Source organism: Schistocerca americana, chromosome 4 (assembly GCF_021461395.2).
Source record: "Schistocerca americana isolate TAMUIC-IGC-003095 chromosome 4, iqSchAmer2.1, whole genome shotgun sequence".
NCBI lineage: Eukaryota > Metazoa > Arthropoda > Insecta > Orthoptera > Acrididae > Schistocerca > Schistocerca americana.
In genome coordinates this window covers 800602472-800628555 of record NC_060122.1, presented here as the reverse complement: position 1 = coordinate 800628555, position 26084 = coordinate 800602472, and the positions used below count along the sequence as shown (strand labels likewise).

General features: G+C 44.2%; 1 protein-coding gene across 1 annotated transcript in view; it reads right to left on the bottom strand.

The window, feature by feature from the left end:
* The window catches only part of LOC124612425, a 570719-nt gene that overhangs the window by 329807 nt on the left and 214828 nt on the right, over positions 1-26084 (bottom strand). The window contains exon 3 of the mRNA XM_047140631.1: positions 3918-4040. Coding sequence (XP_046996587.1) covers positions 3918-4040 — 123 coding nt within the window. The remainder of the gene's footprint in view (positions 1-3917; positions 4041-26084) is intronic.

The following is a 26084-nucleotide window of genomic DNA, read 5'->3' as shown; positions in this document are numbered from 1 at the left end:
GTGGACTCCTCGCACGTGTCGCGCGCGTCGCCGGCCACCAGTCCGAACACGCGGATACATCACGTTTGCCGTAGCATTCGCTGTTGAAAGTCAATCGGATCACGAGTTTCTCTATAAATGGCACTCCAAGCTTACAACGCCGATCCTTTTCCTTCAAAAACGGAGCGGAGCGTCCGAGGTCTTTCTGGGAAAAAGAGGTTTCGGCAAAAACCTGTAAGCACGGACAGGAAGGGAGGTTAGGCTTTATCGGTTCGTCGACGACGTCACTGCAGACGCAGCACAGCTCCGACTAAACGGAGATTGAAAGGGACAGTCGGCTGTGTCTTTTGCAAAGGCACAGTCGGAATACGTCTCACTTGATTTGAGCGGACGAAGCAAAACCTAGGCCGGGGCAGTTTGACAGGAATTTGAACCACACTTCTGCCGCATGCGAGTCGTGCGTTCAGACATTAAGGTACAAGTTCAGTGGTGAAGCTCACATTGCCTGGAATCTGGGAGAAGCTGGAGGTAATGACGTCTGCTTCACAAGTTTTAATGGGAAACACAGCGTAGTATTAATATCGCTGCACAGAACTCTCAGTAATAAATAATTCTTTTGTTTGACATTTCTTTTTTTTCGATGTTGCGTATGTTCGCTGATACAATATATATAATATTGCTGGTGCTGGTGCGTAAACAACTCTTAACTAAAGAAACAGGAAGGATAATGTATATGGATCTCCCTGGCAGATTAAAAATGTGGGCACACAGTTTTAATCAGCCAGGAAGTTTCATATCAACGCGCTCTCCGCTGCAGAGTGAAAAATTCGTTCAGGATAACGGACGTTTTTATACAACAGTTTTTCATTATTGAGATGATATACGTAAATATTTTAGAACTCGTGTTTTTCATGAAAATTCTTTTTACTATTTTCACAGTGAGGAATGCTATGGTTTCTAACATCTTTTTTATGAACTACTAAGGGAGAACACATTTTACTCCGACAGTATAATGCAATAATGCAATTCACCCACTTCTTTGAAACTTCCGTCCTTTTCCAGTTTTTAGTACCCTGAAGAGCTTCTGCAGCTGACAGTGACTGACAGGCTTCCCGATTCCGTGCTTTGATTTTACTGTCTTTGTAGGACTCTGCTCATACACTGTAAATTCGATATATCCTCTAAAATTCTACCTTACTTAAGTCAGTCCACCGGCAGGACAACTTTTGTCTGAAGTACCGCTGACTAGGAAGGAAAAATGAGCTGTTAAGGAAAAATGAGCTGTTTATGATGATTTTTAACAAAAGAACTACTTTGTATTTTAAAAAATAGTGCAACTAGCACTCACACTCTGACGGTTCCGTACAATCATAATTATGTGTATGTATAGTTAGTTCATCTATAGGATTTGATGAGTGATTTTGCGAATATCAAAATATGTGATATAAATGGTCGTATTTTCTGACGACACTGACTTAGATGCTTAAATTTGTTGTACAGCCAAGCGATTGTAGACGTTAGTATTTGACATAAATTTCAGCTGGATGCTTTTCCGTGTCCCTGAGAAAAATGGGTCTTAACAGACGGGCAGATATACGCACAGCAGAGTGGTCTTACAAAAGTTCAATTTCTACCTATTGAGCTACGGAGTCTTAAAAAATTATTTTTTTTCTTATGTTACTCAAATTGGGAACAATAACGGAAATTTATTTTCTCTCTATAAAATTAGTATAGATTTTTGTACTCCATTTGTTAGCCCACAGAAGATCTGTTTCTTGTCACCACGTCGGCCCAAGTATGACGGTATTCTGATTAAATATCAAAATCTTGTCTCCTACCAAAAACAAACCATTTTCAAGACAAAATGTGTTCACTTTTGAGAGATCATTTCAACGGAACTAACATTGTACCATATTCCGGTGAACAAATGTGCAATCGAACTCGTTGTTTTCAGTTTTGAGCAAATTTTCTTCAGTCTGAAAATGACAACTCTCAAGAAAAATGCCTTGCACAGTAAGTCTCGGACACCACAGACATTATAATCGCTCTTCTGTATCGTGGTCAAATTTTGTGTAGCGGGTACATTAAGCTTTAGAAACGATGTAGGTGACTTTATAGGCAACACTACGTAAATGGATAATGATGCGCATTAGACTACGCCGAAGCAGAGCTGCAGTAATGTACAACATCGTGAGTGTAAGTTGTTTAGAGATCTCTGGACCATCAAAAAATAAAAGAAACGTACCTATGTTTCTGTGTCCCGCTTGCGTAATCGGCAAACTTGTCTACTGTGCCATACATTGCCGCCAGTGATTGAAATATAGTTCCGAAAGACTGTAAAGAAATAATTTGTTGCAACTACGTACAGATAAAGAACTCTGCGCCTGTGATTCCCTTTACTCAACGAACGTATGTGTTGCGCGGGTAGCGGTCGCGCAGGCGAAGCCAGCAGAGGCAAATGAAAACTGACTGTTCATAAGAGCTCAATCTTCATCAGCACAACTATCTTACTGCACAGTTAACTTATTTGATACGCTAGTCACCGCAACGGCTGCTGTGTGACATAACGGTCCTTTTCATTTTCTGTGTCATAGTATGATTCAGTACATGACACGCAGTTGGAGGAAATGTACGATGTTTCTAAAGCCACGTAAGTAGTAATGTTTGACTTAGTGTACAAGAAAAAGAGAAAGAACGTTAAAGTCTAAAGTTTCGTGGACACCGAGGTCATTAGAGATGGGACACAGACTCGGAATGGACACGGCTGCGGATGGAAATCAGCTATGCCGTAGGCGCACTTCGCCTCTTCTTCCGGTTTCTTTATGTAAAATAGAAATAATACTCTGTGACACTTCAAAAGTTTGGGCGACAGAATAAAAGTAACGCCTTCTGGAGGGATAAAAAAACGTAGATGAAGCAGTTAGCTGTTGTTATACTTCTATGTCACTGAAAAATATGCAATAGGATTTTATAAAAAAAAGATACTAATCTACTTCTAAATAGTAACTTAATAGTGGATGTCAGAGAACAAAGTCCGTGAAATTTCTGGGGTGATACACAGTTTATATTTCGTAGATCATTTGTATGAAGCAGCTTGTTGTTTCCTAGCAGTTGAAGAAGAAACTACGAAACTACAAAACAACAGTAGTAAAGATGTGATAACGGAGATAAATAGCATTTGACATTTTATTTTCTTTCCCATAACTCCCAGTGGTTACATAGAACGATTCTTTACAAAAAGGGTTGCGGAGGAGGTGATGTATTTTGCTTTTATAAAGCGGACAGAAAAACGACTGGAAATTATGTTGGCGATAATTCTCGAAATTCCTTGGAAATTCTGGCATCTTCTTTCACACAGAATCGCTTAGAGGAAAGAGTTCACAGAATTCAATTCGACGGAGCATTTTCTGTGACGAAAGCCACTTTAATTGAATGAAAAAGAACTGGTACAAATTTATATCTACAGTTAAATGTTTCCGTCACACGACTAATGCTTAGCTACAAACTTCTTATTTTCTTTTCCTAATAAGGTTGTGTCGGATCGAATAACTGGCCGTTTTAAGAAGTGACTGTAAACATCCGATTCACATGTTCTATCTCAGTTATGAGAAGTAGTTTTCCAAAGATGTTAGATATTCTTTTAATTAGCAGGAAATACTACTTCTCATTCGTGCCGAAAAACTATTAATAAGGTTTTCAGTTCAGCGTTAATTATAGCACAATGCTAGTGAAGATTTCTAGCACTAATTTAAAGACGTACCGATAGAAAATACTCTGTCTTCATATGTTGCATGAGACGAAATAAACGGCTGGGAGCTATTAAGTGTGTCACATGAAAATTAAGATTGGGGAAGTATTCACCTGCGCTGCAGCATTTCATCAGTTAAAGGTAAAACCGTAGCTGGATAGATAAGAAGTTGCAGTCAGAGAGTACTCACCATGGAGATGAAGTAGAACTTCTCGAAGTCGTTCTCCTGCTCCTTGATGGCGGGCAGGCTGGTGGCCAGCTGGGAGTGTCGGCGTAGCGTCTCCTCCCCCTTCTGGCACAGCCACGACAGTACCTGCAGCCGACACACGTGGGAATGTAATGCGGGCGCGAGATCAGCGGACAATGAAGGAGTGGGATACAAACATTTAATAATACACTTCACAGAATAGATGGATGACATGAATGATAGTGTCTGCCCATGGAAGAGACTGCAAGAAAAGTGAGACAGTTTAACACTAGATACGTCATCGTGAGCAGTAAGGGACGGCTATGGCACCCCCCTTCCATGTGGTTCAACAGCACCTGTGCCCCTACTCGCAATGAAAAACTCGATTATTGCTTTTCGGACACAAATATGTTGAGAAGCGTGACTTGTGTACAGTTACAAGAATTATACCTGGAAAACAGCAAATAGCCTTAAATATGCTACAGAAAATTTTATTTATGTTGTGTACATGGTTCCGTGTAGTCAGCGCGTACACAACTTTCCGAATAGAACGCGCCCCGCTAAGCACAACAGCGCAGGCGCAGCGCTCGTCCGTCTCTGCACTACGAGATGGCGCTGTCTTAGAGACGGACCAAATTCTGCTTCCGCCGATCCGCGTATTAATATGTCTCGCAGCCAATGAGATTGCTGCTAACGTAGAACCTTTTCTCCTCGCGGATCACACTCGCGCAGTGATACTGAACGCTCGAGGTATTATAACGAGTGTACAGACCTCCGATCAGTCAGTCTGCATTAGTCTGTAGTCAAGTTCCAGTCTGCGCCTAATAAGATTATCATATTCCTGTACATAGCCATGAAGAGAAATGAATAGACACTTTGTCAAGTATCAGAGATATGTGAGAATAAGATTAACTTACCAAGACCAAGGAACTTCAGATTGTCAATTGTAAATAGCATCGAGAATCAAGTTAAGTAAGGTTTATGATTGTTATTATTTTAATAAATGTGTGTGAAAATTAATTAAGTTTTGTTTAAAGTTGGTCACCGTCAATCTGCTACTCTAAGCGTGCAAGTGGCATTTCTATCGTCTGACCTAACGGCAGACGATAAACACGCCACGATAAGACCACGAGACATATTGCTGACACTCGCCTACTTCGTTAGAGCGAAAAGTCAAATAATCTGATGGTGTGTGTACCGAAGGTCTTACAGTACGCACACCACAGTTTACATTTACACTTTATCTGTTTTTTTTTTTTTTTCAAATCTATACTTATATGGCATCTACAGCTTTTCAAGATGGTAGCTTGCTTTGAGCTCGTTAAATGTTTGGATTATAACTGTAATACAGCTACTAATTTTAGAATGGTACTTGTTAATCCGATAATTAGTTAATACACAGTGCACGCACGAACACAGCAAAATTTGGAAACCTACAATAGATATATTCGACGGTTGCGTCGCTCAGGAACATTTACCACGTAAGTTTCTGCCAAATTATACAGAGTATAACAGGTGTAAGTGAAACCATTTCTACTGGGGACAGAACGGTGTTCTGAACAACATTACACCAGTATTTTCGTCATTTGCGACAAGCCATTTTACCTATTTTCCCCTAGGCAGCAGCTCAGGTGTTGAAATGTGTATGCGTGGACAAAAGTGGTTAGTCTATACTAAGAGGGGCAGTTCACTTAGTGGTGCAATTATGACCGTGCAGAAAACATCAGGTAGTAAATTATGTAACGGTTTTGAAGGAAAACTATTCAGCACATAGAAAAATAACCAACTCACTGATGTGTACACATATCAGGGTACCACATATAAAATTATATAAAATTGTGTGCATTTGTACCAATTACACCCTGCATATGCATGAAATTAAGACCATTTCCAGTATGATTACTCAAATTAAAAAAAAATTAAATATGTTTACTGGAAGTTACATAACTTATTTTTTTATCTATCAGCGCCAAAAAATTAAATCGCCATAAAAGTTCGTAACAGATTAAAAAAAAATCCGAAGCCAGTAATGATAAAATGTGAATCTACGGCTGATACTTCTTACTCACAGGGTTCTACTGTGAACTGTCACGGTTTTAAGTTGACTGCTTTTCTTACTGTTTCGAAAAGAGTACATCGCTGCTAGAAAACAAAATGTATTTGACCCGCAGGTATAAGCAGATCGCCGGCCGCAGTGGTCGATCGGTTCTAGGCGCTTCAGTCTGGAACCGCGTGGCCGCTACGGTCGCAGGTTCGAATCCTGCCTCGGGCATGGATGTGTGTGATGTCCTTAGGTTAGTTAGGTTTAAGTAGTTCTAAGTTCTGGTGGACTGATGACCTCAGATGTTAAGTCCCATAGTGCTCAGAGCCAGTTGAACCATTTTTTTTGAGATTATAATTTCGTAAATGTAAAGGGAAGAAATAGTTAGGATTGGTAGTTTCACCAAATAACGGAAAGCAAGAGGCTTTTTACTGTGCAGTACACATGCATGTGACAATTTCCTTCCACAGCGTCAGTATCAGAGATACGCTACTTTGATTTCCTATGATATTGTGATTTTGGTGCACTCACAATAGTAATATTTGCTATTAACATTGCAAACGCAATTTTGTTTTATTTCAATAAGATCAGTATGTTTTATGATGTATTCTGTGACAGTGTCGCTGTACTCGTGAAAGAAAACTAAACAAACAATTTTTTTTAAAAAAAATATCTGTTTAACATTTTTTTTTCGTTTATCACTTTTTGTCTGTAGCACATTGTTCCCATGACGTGAGTTGCGTGTATCACAGAAAAATGTACTACGGGAAGTTGCTGATCGTCACAGGATCTGCTCAGTCGCCCTTGTCCAAAGAACGGAGGCTACAAGACACTCACAGAAACGTGTCCAATGGACCATAAGGAAGCACGGCAGGGAATGAGGTGCACACATGGTTTATTAAATGAGAGCTAGTGAAAACTGGAGACGGACGGTGCAGATTAGTAGGAAATAACAAAAATGTTTCTGGTGGCTTATTACCTATAAAACATTTAAAGTTCATAATGGACATGATGATTCTCATTTGACAAAGAAGAGTGCTAGTACTTCCATACTTGTTACATTAACAACGTGGTGCCTCCAGATAGATGTTGTTTTAGGACGTTTCATGTCCTGCGATTGCGCTCCTTGGCTTAATCGTACTGCTCAATAACCTATAGCTTATTGCTCAATACAGCTGCCAATAGCGTCGCTAGATTTTCAATGCGCTTGATTACTAATGTATTCCATTTTCTACCCAGTAACTAAAACACTCGATTCGATTAGCTGTCATATTTTGTCTACAGTGTGCTCGTTCAGTCAAGGTTAGTTATGGGTACGGACTCATTTCTTCCTTATTACTGAACTTTCTGTCAACACGGAGTCCATTTGTTATGAATTAAGCTAGTTTAGGTACTACAGGGAAACAACAGGGCTTGTGTTTTTAAAACTCACGTAGTCTTCCTTAGTGACAGTGAGATGAAACCTACTGTATATCAATGTCAACGCAACAGACCACATTTGACTTCATAATAAGCCCACCTGTTGCATTGGTAAGTGTGAAAAACTGTGATTTAAAAAAATTGAAGTGACAAATTGGATGATGTCGCACTGTCTCCTTCCGGCAAACACCCTTCTGTTAATCTGCTGCGTGCCACTACGGACACGAAATAGTGTTACCCATGCTAATGCAAAGGGCAACTCTGTTTGAAATGCAAAACAAGCTATGAATATTTTTGAATAACTTATTTGGCGTATAACTTGAATACCATCAAAGCGTTTGTGAATGTTGGTGTGAAAATCCTTCTAAAAATCATCCTCCTGTGGTTCAGTTTTACACGACGGTTGCTCTGTAGCAATGCATACACCGTGAAATAGTGATGAAGGTACCCCTCGTTACGGAAGAGCACAGCACAAATCGTTGGGATGAACTTGCGGTTCTCGCTGTTTGGTATAGAAACTTGCGGGGTAATCACTTGCAGAGGAGACCATGAAAATTCGGATTATACACGTATCATATTTGTTTGACGGAGAGGAGACGTCTTACATATCTTGTTTGGGACTGTTATAGCTTCTGTTTTAGCAGATCCCTTCATAGTACTTGTCGAGTGTTACTTGACGTAGTCTGCTATTGTACGAGAGTTATTCGAAAAGTAAAGAACGATCGGCCGCGAAATGGAAATCACACAGAAAATCGGATGAAGCTTTGCACAGATGCATTGGGCACTATGTCTAACACGCCCGTCGATCGCATCATGTCGCCCTTTTCACTCCTGAGCTCACAGTGAGAACGTAAAGATGGCTAGAAATTAGCGTCTCCCGACCAGTATGACGGCCTGGTGAGAGATTTCGCCTGAAGCTATGCAATCCACATAACATAGCTGTCATGCGGTTCGTTCTACACGACGATTCTCGGCCGCACTCTGCAGGGGCAATGAAGATGCTCCTGCAGCGTTTTCGATGGGAAGTATTTGATCACCCACAATACAGCCGGTAATTGGCTACCCCTGAGGTTCATCTCTGCTCAAATGAATCGCTGGCTATGAAGACAATATTTTGACACAGACAAGGAGCTGCATTCCAGAGCAGAAAATTGTCTAAAAGTACTGGCGGCTGTCTTCTGTTACGAGGGAAATGAAAAGTTGGTGCAACGCTACGACAGATGTCTAAGTCTGAGCGGCGACTGTGTAGAGAAGTAGCTGGAAGGTGTAGCTAACCGTTGCAAATAAAACAGTTTTGATTTTCAATGTGGTTTCCATTTCGCGTCCTATAGTTCCTTACTTTTCGAACAGCCCTCGTAGTTAACGAAGTACTCGGCTGCAGGAGGACTGCGTTAGCTTCGGGAACTTTTGCGAGCTCCTCTAACACAGCTGTAAAATGATTCAAACGTCACTCAATCGTGACCTAAGAATAACGACTAGGCAACGTTATTTTTGTATTATTTTGATTTTCGTCGTACGTAATTTCACCTTACTTTTGGCTAAACAAATAAATCTGCAGGTAAGCTTGATTTACAAGCTGTGGATCAAATTTACAATACTTACAGAATTCGTGTGTTCTCTAAGCAATTGCAGGTATGGTATACCGTCTAGCCCGGGTGTGGTTTTCACATGATTTCTTACATACGAACACCGTACTGGTTCCCGATTCACACAGGACACAAACAGTCAGAAGGCAAAATCACACACGATCTGCAGACATACGGAGCACACGATGCACCTCGTGTTAGATCAGCATGGCCTTGTGACGCGTGTAAGAGCACTCGCCCACAGAGACAGGTGACAAATTTACAGTGAGATAAGGTTGTCTGCTACTGAAAGAGGCATAGCGCCAGGAAATGTACCGAAAATAAGAAGTTGTTAATCAGAGTTATGCATTGTCACTTGTTATCATGCTCGTGAAAAGTGAAATATATCTCTCGAGGGATTCCTATGACGATTTCTTTATCAGGTAACACGAGCTCTTACTGTGAAAGAAGCAGGAAAATCGAGAAACTACTATTTTGCGTTGTTATCTTTACTTCTGGATTGCGGTCACACAGAAAACACACAAACACACCTTTTAAAAATACCAGTCGTAAATAATGCACTAAGACAAAGACAGCTGCATGCTAAATAAAATACGAAGAAGGATACCAGTGAAGGTGTTTTTCATAGGCATAGCCAAGATGTATTTTGTAGAAAAAGCTGTTTACCATTGTTGATCGTCAGTATTTCGATTATTTTAACGCTGTTGTTCATCTTTTCCTGTCCAGTGGTAATATTTGTATCTACACGTTGTTGTTGTTGTTGTTGTTGTGGTCTTCAGTCCTGAGACTGGTTTGATGCAGCTCTCCATGCTACTCTATCCTGTGCAAGGTTTTTCATCTCCCAGTACCTACTGCAACCTACATCCTTCTGAATCTGCTTACTGTATTAATCTCTTGGTCTCCCTCTACGATTTTTACCCTCCACGCTGTCCTCCAATACTAAATTGGTGATTCCTCGATGTCTCAGAACATGTCCTACCAACCGATCCCTTCTTCTAGTCAAGTTGTGCCACAAGCTCCTCCTCTCCCAAATTCTATTCAATACCTCCTCATTAGTTATGTGATCTACCCATCTAATCTTCAGCATTCTTCTGTAGCACCACATTTCGAAAGCTTCTATTCTCTTCTTGTCTAAGCTATTTATCGTCCACGTTTCACTTCCATACATGACTACCCTCCATACAAATACTTTGAGAAACGACTTCCTGACGCTTAAATCTATACTGGATGTTAACAAATTTTTCTTCTTAAGAAACGCTTTCCTTGCCATTGCCAGTCTACATTTTATATCCTCTCTACTTCGACCATCATCGGTTATTTTGCTCCCCAAATAGCAAAACTCCTTTACTACTTTAAGTGTCTCATTTCCTAATCTAATTCCCTCAGCATCACCCGACTTAATTCGACTACATTCCATTATCCTCGTTTTGCTTTTGTTGATGTTCATCTTATACCCTCCTTTCAAGACACTGTCCATTCCATTCAATTGCTCTTCCAAGTCCTTTGCTGTCTCTGACAGAATTACAATGTCATCGGCGAACCTCAAAGTTTTTATTTCTTTTCCATGGATTTTAATACCTACTCCAACTTTTCTTTTGTTTCCTTTATTGCTTGCTCAATATACAGATCTACACATATCTTAGCTAAAACCAGCGTCCTGGATAAGTCATGTAACAGGTTTTTTTAATTACCTCCACAATCTACTATTTGTAACAGTACCAAGTTAACTGTTGCAGGGCACAGCACTTAAAAATTGTAGAGCAATGCACGGAAACCCTTAGAAGATCGGCACTTCGTAGAGGGACAGGCAGTTCACTTTCAACGCAAAGAAAGGTAACGTATTTCTCATAAATATGCGAAAGTATTCGTTATTGTACGAGCACACGAGTCTGAAATCTGGAAACTGTCACATCCGTTACGTACCTAGTAGTATGCATACGGAGCGATTTAACGTGGAACGATCACATGAAACTAATTTTAGGGAAGGCGCGTACTAGGCAGAGATCCATTTGAAGAGTCCTCAGGAAGTGCAGATCACCCACCAGAGCGTTAGCTTACAAAACCCTCCTGCGAACTGTACTTGAGTATTACTCCCCAGTCACGCACCCGTTTCAGATGGGATTAGTGGAGGAATTAGAGAGCATCCAGAGAAGAGCAGGCGCGTCCATAGGCGCGAAAGCGTCACGGAGATGCTGATTCACCTCGAGCCACAGACGTTACAAGAGAGGCGTTGCAGTTTACTGTTAAAATTCCGAGAGCGTATGTTGCCAGAAGAGTCACTTGCTTCCTTGGTAGTCTCCTGTGGTCTGCTGTCGGTCCTAAATCCAACTCGATGTTTCGGCGATCCACCTGTCCGCCATCTTCAGGAGAGACGTTGCTGCTGGCGAATGAGCGGGACAGGCAGCACGCCGTTTAATCGATTACATTGCATTGCTTTTTGGATACGGTAGCAAGCCCGTGGAGACTACCGTGATTCACTACGCGGAAAAAAACCTACTCAGATACATCTTGCTTAATTCTACGAAAATTTCACGAAAAGGCCGTGAAAGTAAAATCGGACAGATTCGAGCTCACACGAAGGCTTACCAATAGTTATTCTTGCCACGCATCATTCGCTGTTAGAACAGGATAAGAGGTGAAATGAGAGTGGTATACAAAGTGCCCTCCACCATATACCAAAAAGTGGGTTGTGATGTATATATGTAAACCAGAATGCATTTTTTAGTCTGCAGGTGATTGTGCGCTGATATGAAACTTCCTGGCAGACTAAATCTGAGTGCCGGAGCGAGACTCGAACTCGGGACCTTTGCATGCCGCAGGCAAGTGGTGTACCAACTGAGCTGCTCAAGCACCTCTCACTGGCCACCCTTACAAAGTTAGTTCTGCCTATAGCTCATCCCTCATGACTATCTATCAGTTACTCAGTAAAGTTGATCAGAGCAAAAATTTAAACAACGCAGTAGATATCATTTTCGCTCACGCTCAGCTTTTATATTCAAGACAACAAATAAGGCGTGACGAAAATTAGGAGAAAAAAGCTTTGTGTGCCGGTGGGCACACATTGGCAGCAAACAAGAGGCTAAGTTTTCTAAGTCTACAGTGAGACACCCGCCTTCTGTGACTTTTAGCCTAGGTCGATCATTGGTAGGATGGTTATGACACAGAAGACGCAGAAGGTTGAGGACTGTAAGTGCTGGCAGACTTTCCTAACTCGTGAAGTCAAGGTCTGGGAGAAGTCAACGGAGAGGTTAAAGATGATGACTTGCCACTTAGTCCTCCACGCGGATGTGACCGGGTCAAACAAGGTGCTAAGGTTGTGAGTACTATATGTAGAGAGTATCAGTAGTTAGTTTGTCGTATAAATGTAATTACTGAGTGGTACTTAGTTAAATTTAGAAGGAAAGGCAGTGGTTGAGCTGACAGTGGGGTTCCGCCCAGTTCCTCGTAGTGGGGACGGGTAGTGGTGTCTTTGATGGGCTTGCTGAGTGGCAGTTTAATGTAAAATGTAGAGAAATTGTACTTCAGCTAACTATTGTATCAAAAATTTTAAGTAAAGTTTGCAGTTGTTGCTATTAGTGGTCTGTTTTTGTAGCCGCGCGGGATTAGCCGAGCGGTCTTAGGCGCTGCAGTCATGGACTGTGCGGCTGGTCCCGGCGCAGGTTCGAGTCCTCCCCGGGCATGGGTGTGTGTGTTTGTCCTTAGGATAATTTAGGTTAAGTATTTTGTAAGCTTAGGGACTGATGACCTTAGTAGTTAAGTCCCATAAGGTTTCACACACATTTGAACATTTTTTTTTTGTTTTTGTATGGTGGTTAACAGACCTGTAGGTAACATTAAATGTAAAAAAAAAAACAAAAAAGAAAAAAAAGGAAAAGAAGGGGAAAGAAAGAAAGAGGCACCTCATCTCCTACTTTCCAAACTTCAAACATCACAGAAGTTTTTCTGCGAAACTTGCGGTACTAGCACCCCTGGGAGAGATACTGGCAGAAGTAAAGCAGCGATGGCGGGACGTGAGTCGTGCTTGCGCGCTCAGCTGGTTGATCAGATGGTTCAAATGGCTCTGAGCACTATGGGACTTAACAGCTGAGGTCATCAGTCCCCTAGAACTTAGAACTACTTAAACCTAACTAACCTAAGGACATCACGCACACCCATGCCCGAGGCAGGATTCGAACCTGCGACCGTAGCGGTCGCGCGGTTCAAGACTGAAGCGCCTAGAACCGCTCGGCCACACCGGCCGGCCTGGTTGATCACTTGCCAGCCAAAGGCAAGGGTCCCGAGTTCGATTCTCGGTCCAGCACACAGTTTTCATCAGCCAGGAAGTATCATACATAAAGATGTCGTGGGCAATGGTACACGTCTTACTAAGATGTCGTTTGTTTTCGGGAGGTTGGGAAGATGTCTTCCCACTACCGTTCTTTCCAGTAATTTTCAAATTTTTACTTCGTATATCCACTTATCTTCTAAAACGATGAAACAACACAGTTGCTATCACGTAGAAAACAGAGACTGCCCTGTTATGGGTACAGTGTTTTATTAATGGCTTCCCCTAATTAGTAACTTCCACCTAGTGCAAGAAATGTGTCAATATCGGTAAGTGGTGATTAAAGTTGCGTCTGAGTCGTATTCCCACGTCCCGAGAAACAGGCGCGGCGGCTGTGGATGGCCTAGCCAGCCGCTGGCCCAAATCCTGGAGACGGGGCGACGCCAGTTCCGGGCTGCCATCCGCCTCTCCGGTCGGAATGCGACGCTAATTGGTTGGCGGACAGACAGCGGAATGCGGCGAGCGCCGGAACCCACTGGCGAGCAGGCAGCGCTCGTTCGCTCGCTTCCTTCCGTGGCGACGATAAGGGCCGCCCCGCAGCACGTGTGTCGCGCCGCGCCGCGCGGTCTGCAAACAGCCGCTAACGAGCGGCCCCAACACGGCGCGACAGGAGGGCAAAGCAGCGCAGCGGGGGAGACTGGAGAGTGGGGAGTGGAGAGGACAGGAAGCGCGCGCTGGCATCCGCACACAGCCGGTACGGCGCGGGCCACGCCCAGCGAGCGCGTGTGTTCCCAGCCGCGGGATGCGGGCACGGATTGCTCTGCACTGAGGGCCCCACACAGCAGCAACAGACCGCAGCGACCAGTCACCAGGTCGCACGATCTGTCCGCAGACGCAACGTGTGCGCGTAGATCGCAGCGATCGATCCCTGACAGCTCGTAATTTCCAAGCAAACAGACGTATCGCCGGCGATCGCGTGTAGTAACACGGCTGACTGCCTGGATTCTATCTGTTTGTCTTAGCCCTTTCGTGGGCAAAATTACTGAGCAGTTTTTTTTAATGAATGGAGAGCAGACAGTAGTTAACAGATAGGTATATTTATCATACAGAACATCAAATTTGCTCCAGCTGTGAAAGTGAGGTCAGACAACAAGGTGGGAAGTATTCTTCCCACTGCCCTTCCTTGGAGTTAAATGACAAAAACAACTTTTTCAATACAGGGTGTTACAAAAAGGTACGGCCAAACTTCCACGAAACATTCCTCGGCCGGCCGGAGTGGCCGAGTGGTTCTAGGCGCTACAGTCTGGAGCCGCGCGACCGCGACCGTCGCAGGTTCGAATCCTGCCTCGGGCATGGATGTGTGTGATGTCCTTAGGTTAGTTAGGTTTCAGTAGTTCTAAGTTCTAGGGGACTGCTTACCTCAGCTGTTAAGTCCCATAGTGCTCAGAGCCATTTGAACCATTTGAAGCATTCCTCACACACAAAGAAAGAAAATATGTTATGTGGACATGTGTCCGGAAACGCTTACTTTCCATGTTAGAGCTCATTTTTATTACTTCTCTTCAAATCACATTAATCATGGAATTGAAACACACAGCAACAGAACGTACCAGCGTGACTCCAAACACTTTGTTACAGGAAATGTTCAAAATGTCCTCCGTTAGCGAGGATACATGCATCCACCCTCCGTCGCATGGAATCCCTGATGCGCTGATGCAGCCCTGTAGAATGGCGTATTGTATGACAGCCGTCCACAATACGAGCACGAACAGTCTCTACATCTGGTACTGGGGTTGCGTAGACAAGAGCTTTCAAATGCCCCCATAAATGAAAGTCAAGAGGGTTGAGGTCAGGAGAGCGTGGATGCCATGGAATTGGTCCGCCTCTACCAATCCATGGGTCAACGAATCTGTTGTTGAGAAGCGTACGAACACTTCGACTGAAATGTGCAGGAGCTCCATCGCGCATGAACCACATGTTGTGTCGTACTTGTAAAGGCACATGTTCTAGCAGCACAGGTAGAGTATCCCATATGAAATCATGATAACGTGCTCCATTGAGCGTAGGTGGAAGAACATTGGGCCCAATCAAGACATCACCAACAATGCCTGCCCAAACGTTCACAGAAAATCTGTGTTGATGACGTGATTGCACAATTGCGTGCGGATTTTCGTCAGCCCACACATGTTGATTGTGAAAATTTACAATTTGATCACGTTGGAATGAAGCCTCATCCGTAAAGAGAACATTTGCACTGAAATGAGGATTGACACATTGTTGGATGAACCATTCGCAGAAGTGTACCCGTGGAGGCCAATCAGCTGCTGATAGTGCCTGCACACGCTGTACATGGTACGGAAACAACTGGTTCTCCCGTAGCACTCCCCGTACAGTGACGTGGTCAGCGTTACCTTGTACAGCAGCAACTTCTCTGACGCTGACATTAGGGTTATCAACTGCACGGAGAATTGTCTCGTCCATTTCAGGTGTCCTCGTCGTTCTAGGTCTTCCCCAGTCGCGAGTCATAGGCTGGAATGTTCGTGCTCCCTAAGACGCCGATCAATTGCTTCGAACGTCTTCCTGTCGGGACAGCTTCGTTCTGTAAATCTGTCTCGATACAAACGTACCGCTCCACGGCTGTTGCTCCGTGTTAATCCATAAGTCAAATGGGTATCTGCCAACTCCGCAATTGTAAACATTGCACTGACTGCAAAACCACGTTCGTGATGAACACTAACCTGTTGATGCTACGTACTGATCTCCTTGATGCTAGCACTGTAGAGCAATGAGTCGCACGTCAACACAAGCACCGAAGTCAACATTAACTTCCTTGAATTGGGCCAACTGGCGGTGAATCGAGGAAGTACAGTACATACAGACGAAACTAAAATGAGCTCTAACGTGGAAATTAAGAGTTTCCGGACAGATGTCCACATAACATCTTTTCTTTATTTGTGTGTGAGGAATGTTTCCTGAAAGTTTGGCCGTACCTTTTTGTAACACCCTGTATATGTCATATTTATTTGATAAATTTACTTCTCTTGTTACAATGATTGTTCACAATTACTTGCCATGAAATTTTCTGAAACATGGGTCTATGCAAAGTGGTACTTGACAATATGTACAAACACAGCGAGTGCTCTTTTCCGCAGCTTTCGTACTACAATGACGGCACGTCCAGTAGGTTTCTCCTAAAATGGGTCGATGCTCACCTACAGCCACATGACAAAAATCTTCAGGAACTTTACCCCTTTTTGTCAGAAAGACAGGTTTTTGTCCACGCCTTTTCTGGGATGAGAAGCCAGCGATCAGTTGTATGGCTAGATGGATCCTGTATGTGAGCTGATCATGCTGTCCACTTTCTCTTTCACTTATTTTCCACAGGATAAAACTGTTCACTGGAGCAACGTCCACCAGGAAATAAAATATTCTGTGACAACATTTTACAGAACGTCTGCCAATAGCATACTTTTCTCGTAATTGATCAAACTTATCGACACCACCCATTATTTTGTTGTATTCTGCCGCAACTTCAGGACAAGAAATCTCTGTACTAGTACCATCCTTGTTTTCCCTTTTCACTGTGTCTGTTTCTCATGGGTCACGAATTGAGGACAGGAAAGTGACTGGATGGTTATTCATTCATTTTACTGCAGAAATGGCTCCTTTTGTTTCAATCTGCAATTCTCCTCGTTCCAATTTTACGTTCATAAATTTGGGTAAATCAAAAGTATTTACCTCATACTATAGCTCTGAGGAAAAAATAACAAAAAGGCACGCAAACAGCACTGAAAGGCTCCCCTACAGAACAACACTCAGCTACACAATGCCTCTGCGCGAAGGTACAGCAAGAACGGCGGGAACTTCCGATTGGAAGTAGTACCCTATACTGTTCACAGAGGTGGGATCTGTGAATCCCACGGGACTAGGAGCGAGTTCACTGTAGTGGGAAGCATGTTTCCCACGGCTCACGAAAGGGTTAAGTGTCGTTGTGTGGCTTTGTTCTGTTTCACTAGGGCCAGGTAGAGCAATGAAAGGGGACCGAATTGATCAATGTGTTGATCTCTACGGGAGACGGATTTTCGCAGGACGCTGTTGTCTCGAGAATGCAAGTTTTTTGAGCTGAGCGTTTTTAAGCAGTCAGCAGTAGTCAGAGGATAGGAGCTGAGAGTCGAGTACGGAAGCGCGGGGCAAAATCAGGTGAAACGAGTTATACTTAAAATTGTTGTTACTGAAAGAGAGACAAAAATGTCGACAGACGGCAAGAAGAGGGAGTGTGATAAAAGGAGGCATACACTGATAAGCCAAAAGATTATGAGCAGTGCCCACTGCGACGTCAGATGCCGCCTCTGGGAGCGTGACGCTGTAACAAAAGTAAGTAAAATGTTTTTTTTATTCCAGTCTTTGATCACAATATGAATTCTTTAGACGATGACCGGTTTCAGTCCGTAATGACCATCCTCAGATCTATAATATACAAATATATACACCTAGTGAGCAGTGTGTCTTATTATGTTTTTTGCGTAAATGATGACTACATCTGCCGGCCGTTGTGGCCGAGCGGTTCTAGGCGCTTCAGTCGGGAACCGCGCGACCCCTACTGTCGCAGGTTCGAATCCTGCCTCGGACATGGATGTGTGTGATGTCCTTAGCTTAGTTAGGTTTAAGTAGTTCTAAGTTCTAGGGGACTGATGACCTCAGATGTTAAGTCCCATAGTGCTCAGAGCCATTACGTATCTGGAAAGCTGTCATCCTGCCAGTTCCACTGTACAGCTCTGAAGTATAGAGCATGGCGGAAAACACCAAGCTAACCAAAACCTAGCGAGTCAAGGGCACTTCGCATCGTCTGAGACGTGCCAAGATTTACCACCAACGAAGAGATTCGAGTAATACTGGGACATCCTACCATATATCAAATCATAAACAAAAATCCACCTCATTCTACAAAGCATGCCATAACTCACAATTTCAGCTCATGTGCTCACTCGGAGAAGAAGAACACCCCCATCATAACACACCCATCATCACCATCCATCGTCAGTTCAGACGATAAACACTAAAGCCATCGCATCTTCCTGACATATTAAAACTGAGTGCCGCACCGAGACTCGAACTCGTGACCTTTACCTTTCACTGGCAAGTGCTCTGCCAACTGAGCTACCCAAGCACGACTCACGACCCGTCCTCGCAGCTTCAATTCTGCCTGTACCTGGTCTCCTACCTTCCAAACTACACAGAAACTCTTCTGCGATCCTTGCAGAACTAGCACTCCTGGAAGAAGGGATATTGCAGAGACATGGCTTAGCCACAGCCTGGGGGATGTTTCCAGAATGAGATTTTCACTTGAAGCGGAGTGTGCGCTGATATGAAACTTCCTGACAGATTAAAACTAATCTGTCAAGATTAAAACTAATCTATCAAGATTAAAACTAATCTGTCAAGAAGTTTCGTATCAGCGCACACTCCGCTGCAGAGTGAAAATCGCATTCTGGAAACATCCCCTAGGCTGTGGTTAAGCCGTGTCTCCACAATATCCTTTCTTCCAGGAGTGCTAGTTCTGCAAGGTTCGCAGGAGAGCTTCTGTAAAGTTTGGAAGGTGGGATACGAGGTACTGGCAGAAGTAGAGCTGTGAGGACGGGGCGTGAGTCGTGCTTGAGTAGCTCAGTTGGTAGAGCACTTGCCCATGAAAGGCAAAGATCCCGAGTTCGAGTCTCGGTCCGGCACACAGTTTTAATCTGTCAGGAAGTTTCATATCAGCGCACACTCCGCTGCAGAGTGACAATCTCATTCTGGATACTAAAGCCATCGTTCAGCACAAAAAATCCCCAACCTTTATACACTCCTGGAAATTGAAATAAGAACACCGTGAATTCATTGTCCCAGGAAGGGGAAACTTTATTGACACATTCCTGGGGTCAGATACATCACATGATCACACTGACAGAACCACAGGCACATAGACACAGGCAACAGAGCATGCACAATGTCGGCACTAGTACAGTGTATATCCACCTTTCGCAGCAATGCAGGCTGCTATTCTCCCATGGAGTCGATCGTAGAGATTGTGGATGTAGTCCTGTGGAACGGCTTGCCATGCCATTTCCACCTGGCGCCTCAGTTGGACCAGCGTTCGTGCTGGACGTGCAGACTGCGTGAGACGACGCTTCATCCAGTCCCAAACATGCTCAATGGGGGACAGATCCGGAGATCTTGCTGGCCAGGGTAGTTGACTTACACCTTCTAGAGCACGTTGGGTGGCACGGGATACATGCGGACGTGCATTGTCCTGTTGGAACAGCAAGTTCCCTTGCCGGTCTAGAAATGGTAGAACGATGGGTTCGATGACGGTTTGGATGTACCGTGCACTATTCAGTGTCCCCTCGACGATCACCAGTGGTGTACGGCCAGTGTAGGAGATCGCTCCCCACACCATGATGCCGGGTGTTGGCCCTGTGTGCCTCGGTCGTATGCAGTCCTGATTGTGGCGCTCACCTGCACGGCGCCAAACACGCATACGACCATCATTGGCACCAAGGCAGAAGCGACTCTCATCGCTGAAGGCGACACGTCTCCATTCGTCCCTCCATTCACGCCTGTCGCGACACCACTGGAGGCGGGCTGCACGATGTTGGGGCGTGAGCGGAAGACGGCCTAACGGTGTGCGGGACCGTAGCCCAGCTTCATGGAGACGGTTGCGAATGGTCCTCGCCGATACCCCAGGAGCAACAGTGTCCCTAATTTGCTGGGAAGTGGCGGTGCGGTCCCCTACGGCACTGCGTAGGATCCTACGGTCTTGGCGTGCATCCGTGCGTCGCTGCGGTCCGGTCCCAGGTCGACGGGCACGTGCACCTTCCGCCGACCACTGGCGACAACATCGATGTACTGTGGAGACCTCACGCCCCACGTGTTGAGCAATTCGGCGGTACGTCCACCCGGCCTCCCGCATGCCCACTATACGCCCTCGCTCAAAGTCCGTCAACTGCACATACGGTTCACGTCCACGCTGTCGCGGCATGCTACCAGTGTTAAAGATTGCGATGGAGCTCCGTATGCCACGGCAAACTGGCTGACACTGACGGCGGCGGTGCACAAATGCTGCGCAGCTAGCGCCATTCGACGGCCAACACCGCGGTTCCTGGTGTGTCCGCTGTGCCGTGCGTGTGATCATTGCTTGTACAGCCCTCTCGCAGTGTCCGGAGCAAGTATGGTGGGTCTGACACACCGGTGTCAATGTGTTCTTTTTTCCATTTCCAGGAGTGTAACTCCCTACATCAGCATCATAAATCGGAGGACGGAATCCCCAAGCCATTACACTAACGCCATTTTCATATCCGCATGTTAGCTAAGCAGAAGACAGTGTGTCACTGGACGCTGGATCTTCCTGCACAAAGTAGATGTCCGGTGCACAAAGAGGTCTCTAGAAGTCGAGGCAATGAAGGCAGTTCTGTGCCAGATTTAAAAATTGGGGCGATTGTAGAAATTTCGCTGGCAGTGATGGTGCGCTGTCAGGTGAGGCTTTTTTCCCAGCGGAGCACTTAGTTGCGGGGCAGGTCCACAGTGGTCGGTGGCGGCCGGCTGGGCATTGCGTGCCGGCATCCCGGCCGCGATTAGTGCTCATCGCTGCGCCGGCTCCCGCCAGTGAAACGTACCAATTACGCGGCCACAGGCTGCTGACCGTGACGGATCTCCGAGGCACTGGGTTAAGTTCGCAGACAGAGAGCAGAGCAGAGCAGAGCAGAGGACAGGCGCAAGCCGCAAACAGCTGTTATCCCTAATAGCGCCGCAACTACCTGTTTCGCCGGGTGCGTAATTTTCCGGTAGCATTTACTTGTAGCAACACACATCTTCCACCTGCTGTCAGGCGACAGCGTATTACGGAATCCTCCGTGTACAATTCATCGAGCAGCAAATAGTAACAACCGTAATATTAATACGTGAACATAAAAAACTGTAGTATCAATTTTTAATATTACTACACAATGAGGACAACGAAACTTATACACTGAAGAGCCAAAGAAACTGGTGCACCTGCCTAATATAGTGTAAGGCTCCGGCGAGCTCTCAAAAGTCCCGCAACACGACGTGGCATGGGCTCGACTAACGTCTGAAGTAGTGCTGGAGGAAACCAGCACCATGAATCCTGCAGGGCTGTCCATAAATCCGTGAGAGTACGAGCGGATGGCAATCTCTTCTGAACAAGCACGTTGCAAGACATCCCAGGTGTGCTCAATAATGTTCATGTCTATGGACTCTGGTGGCCAGCATAAGTGATTAAATTCAGAAGACTGTTCCTGGAGCCACTCTGTAGCAATCATGGACGTATGGGGTGTCCCATTGTCCTTCTGTAAATATACAAGTCCGTCGGTACGCACAATGGACATGAATGAATGCAGGTAAATTTGACAGGACGATTACTGTACGTGTCAGCTGTCAGAGTCGTATCTAGACGTATCAGTGGTCGCAAATCTCCAAATGCACACGCCCCACACCATCACAGAGCCTACAGCAGATTCAACAGTCCCTGTTGAAATGCAGGGTCCATGGATTCATGAGCTTGTCTCCATACCTGTACACGTACATCCGCTCGATACAATTTGAAACCAGAATTGTCCGACCAGGCAACATGTTTCCAGTCATCAACAGTCCAATGTCTGTGTTGACGGGCACAGGCGAGGCGTAAAGCTTTGTGTCATGCAGTCATCAAGGGTACACCAGTGGGCCTTCGGCTGCGAAAGCCCACATCGATTATGTTTCGTTGAATGGTTCGCACGCTGACACTTGTTTATGGCCCAGCATTGAAATCTGCTGCAATTTGATGAAGGTTTGCACTTCTGTCACGTTGCACGATCCTCTTCAGTCATCCTTAGTCCAGTTCTGGCAGTATCTTTTTCCGGTCGTTGCGATGTCGGTGATTCGATATTTTACCGGATTCCTGATATTCACGGTACACTAGTGAAACGGTCGTACAGGAAAATTCCCACTTCTACCTCGGAGATACTGTGTCCCATGGCTCGCGCGGCGACTATAACACCACGTACAGACTCACTTAAATCTTGATAACCCGCCATTGTAGCAGCAGTAACAGATCTAAGAGGTGCGCCACACACTTGTTGTCTTATGTAGGCGTTGCCGACCGTAACGCGGTATTCTGCCTGTTTACATATTTCTGTATTTCAGTACGCAAGCCTATATCAGTTTCTATGGTTCAAAATGGTTCAAACGGCTCTGAGCACTATGGGACTTTACATCTGAGTTCATCAGTCTCCTAGACTTAGAACTACTTAAACCTAAGGACGTCACGCACATCTATGCCCGAGGCAGGATTCGACCCTGCGACCGTAGCAGCAGTGCGGTTCCTGACTGAAGCGCCTAAAACCGCTCGGCCACTGCGGCCGGCCGTTTCTATGCTGCTTTAGTGTATAATGAAGGGTATTTTGCGACAAATGTGTGCAAAAAATTATGTGTGTACGAACCGCGTTATGAGAAGGAAGTGGATATACAAACGTGAGAAAAGTTTTTCACTGTCCCTCACACTGCTGTCAGCCTCTACTCCGCGTCCCGATCAGGTGCTACGTTAGAAATGCCGCACGAAACTAACATTTCGTGAAATCGCATTCTAGGGACGTTCCTGTTTAGATGTTGCAGATGGTTCATTTTCAGTAACACACGCATATCCTACATATATAACATTACAACAGCTAGATTTTTTGTGTCGTCAGCCTTGGAAAAAACGTCGTTTTTTCGCTTACTTTTGTCTAAGAGTAAACGGAAGGTAACTTTGCGTTCATTTCCCGCCATTACCACAAAATCCTAAATTTCTAATTTTCCGTTTCTTCAATTTGAATAGCTACTAGACTAAAAACTAAACTCCATCCGAACAGCCCTTGATGGCCCAACAGTACCAACCGACCGCCGTGTCATCCTCAGCCCACAGGCGTCACCGGATGTGGACATGGAGAGACATGTGGTCAGCACACCGCCCTCCCGACCGTTGTAAGTTTTTCGTGACCGGAGCCGCTACTTCTCAGTCAAGTAGCTCCTCAATTGACTTCCCAAGGGCTGAGTGCATCCCACCTGCCAACAGCGCTTGGCAGACCGAACGGTCACCCATCCACGTGCTAGCCAATCCCAACAGCGGTTAACATCGGTGATCTGACGGGAATCGGTGTTCGTACTGCGGCAAGGCTGTTGGCTGAATACTTACGACTTCCCTTATTGTACGGAAACTGTATTTGTTTTATGCTATGCCTCGAAGACGAACGCTAACGGCTCGGACTGATAGACAAAGAGCTATAGAAACACGATATTTGCGTCGACAAAGTAACAGGAATAGTGTGGACATGGATGGTGGTGGTAATTCTTTTGTTGATTTGAAAGAGATATTTAAATATAAACAGAACGTAATTCCCAACAGATTTGAAAGCTATAATTGCTGGTTGATGAATTTAGAGTGCAGGTTTTGTAATGCAAAACATTTCGCATATGAGGTTACTTAACGTGATGCAACGGCACTCACATTTAGTTGTCATGAGGAAAAAGTTAATTTGCCACTGACAATACAAAATTTACTTTTCAATACACTGTAAAAAGGAATCACTTCAAATGATCGAACAGTTAAAGGGAAATCAAATAATTATTTCAGTAATAATGGTAACTGCAATGCAGAATTTGCTTTGGTCAATTCTGAGGCCAAACTTTCAGACAGTTTTACCTGGAATATATCACTATAAGACAGACGAAATTTTTTATCATGGATCAGATCCAAGACTTCTAGTACATAGTTACTGCACAAGATTAAACATTAATGGCAGTGTCGTGATGGCAGTTCGAATTTTGGCGCCGGAAGCTACTTTAACTTTCAGGATTTAATCAGCATAAGACGAAATGTTAACACGTGTTCTTCCTAATTTCCAGTCTGTACCGAGCCTTTCCGCATCGTCTTCTGAAGAGAAAGTACGTGAGACTGTTGATGCTGGTGCTGGTGCTGTTCGAGAAGTACAGGTCATCCAGTCGTCCTGAGTTCCAACTGGCGGACACGAACTCAGAAATTCAGAAACGGTTGAGGAAAGTACACTAATTCTCGTTCCGTAATTCTGCAAATTTATCCTTTACATAGAAGAACGCATACGTATAACTGGGCAGACGAATTCTCTACGCATTGGAGAACGACAAACGCATTCAAGATTTTCCGTCCTCGTTTTAATCCTTTGTTCGAATCGCCTCATCCTTACACATTTTTCAGACTTAAGAAAAGTGCAGACAGAATCTTACATCCGTCTAATTAGTATCAACTCTGACTTCGTACCAAAAACTGACACGAAGATCAAAGTAACACAATGGCAAAATGGTTCAAATGAACAGACTGCACTTACTCAAATGTGTTTCGTAAAAGCTTTAAATGTTACGGTTAGCTTACAAATATGGACGACATCGTTCATCGATCCGAAGGAGGCAGTGTTAAATCTCTCCACTCAATAACAGGACAATAATGCGAAATTCCACTTCGTATACACAACTACTAAGAGATACGACGTTTTTCTACCCGTATTGTGTCTCATATATGTCAGCTGAACAAAATTGTTCTGCATCTAGCGGTGATTTCGCTCAATTTTCTGTTCAATTAACAGGAAATTGGGGTACTACAGGGCAGTGATTTCACAGTAAGCATAAACAAATATCTTGTTTTGTGACACGAATAAAATCTTTTCTCCAAGCTGTGGCAGATACACTAAGGACACAGTGAAGTTATTCTCTTTGACCTTCAGAAGAACGTCTACCACGTTATTGATACTGCATAACTCAGTCCAGAGGAAGTTCTCATATTTTTGTCGCCGAGGTATAAGCATCGCTTGACTACATGGAAGTGAGGTAGACAGCTGAGGTCGAGATCCATTACAGAACCAGAGAACAACAAAACAACCGTTGCCCGTTTAGCACCAGAAACAGGAAAGCAGAGAGGGATCAGAGTTAATATTATTCATTAGCGGAAGGCTAATGAGGTCCTAATGATGTACCAGAGGTCTCTAATCAGCGGAATATAGGATTACGTGAGCGTCTGCTTGTTAGCTGTATGGCCAGAGAGGCACCGATTCTCGCAGTATGTGAACAGCCATACGCTATGGAACTCTCAGGACTTCAGCACACCAATATGGCACTCTGGTGATACATTTCAGTGTTTGTTATGGTCCTCTGTAAAAATAAATCACACGGAACCCTTAAATTAAAATGTGAATGACTCTGATGATACAAAATGGATATTTGATTGAAAAGTGTAACTAAGGTAAAAAGGATTCTTCATATTTAATTCCTTTAACGGTCCATAAGAAGAGTCGTAGTTCGGGTAAAAAGGCAATGACGAAAAGAAAATGAAGAGGAAAAATCTGGTTTTAAATAAAGAGTAAATGAAAACATGGAATAAGACCTGTTATGTAATTTTGTCTCCTTGTTTACTACCAACACGAGGAAGCGCCTTGTCTGAAAATGTTTGACCGATCTTGGTAAATTCTCCTTTCTTGTCACCATGCTGTTATGGGTTACCTATCGACTGAGACACCATTCTCCAAATAAACCCATTTGATAAGTGCTTCCGAAATATAAATGAAACATGGCGAAACTTTGTCCCTGTGTCGTTTTGAAAACTGATGTTGCTTAAATTTGACTTGTTTATTCCTTCTTTGTCAGCAGTACACGGATCTCACGATCTGATTTTCATGAGACGAGTGGTATGTAGGGCAACTACATCAGAAGGAATAGTTAAGGTATAGACATTAATAACATTTGTACATGACTATGTAACCCACCGCGTTGTTTCGTCTGATTTTCTACTCTGTGTTTCTAATTTTTTTTTTTAATTTCTCGGA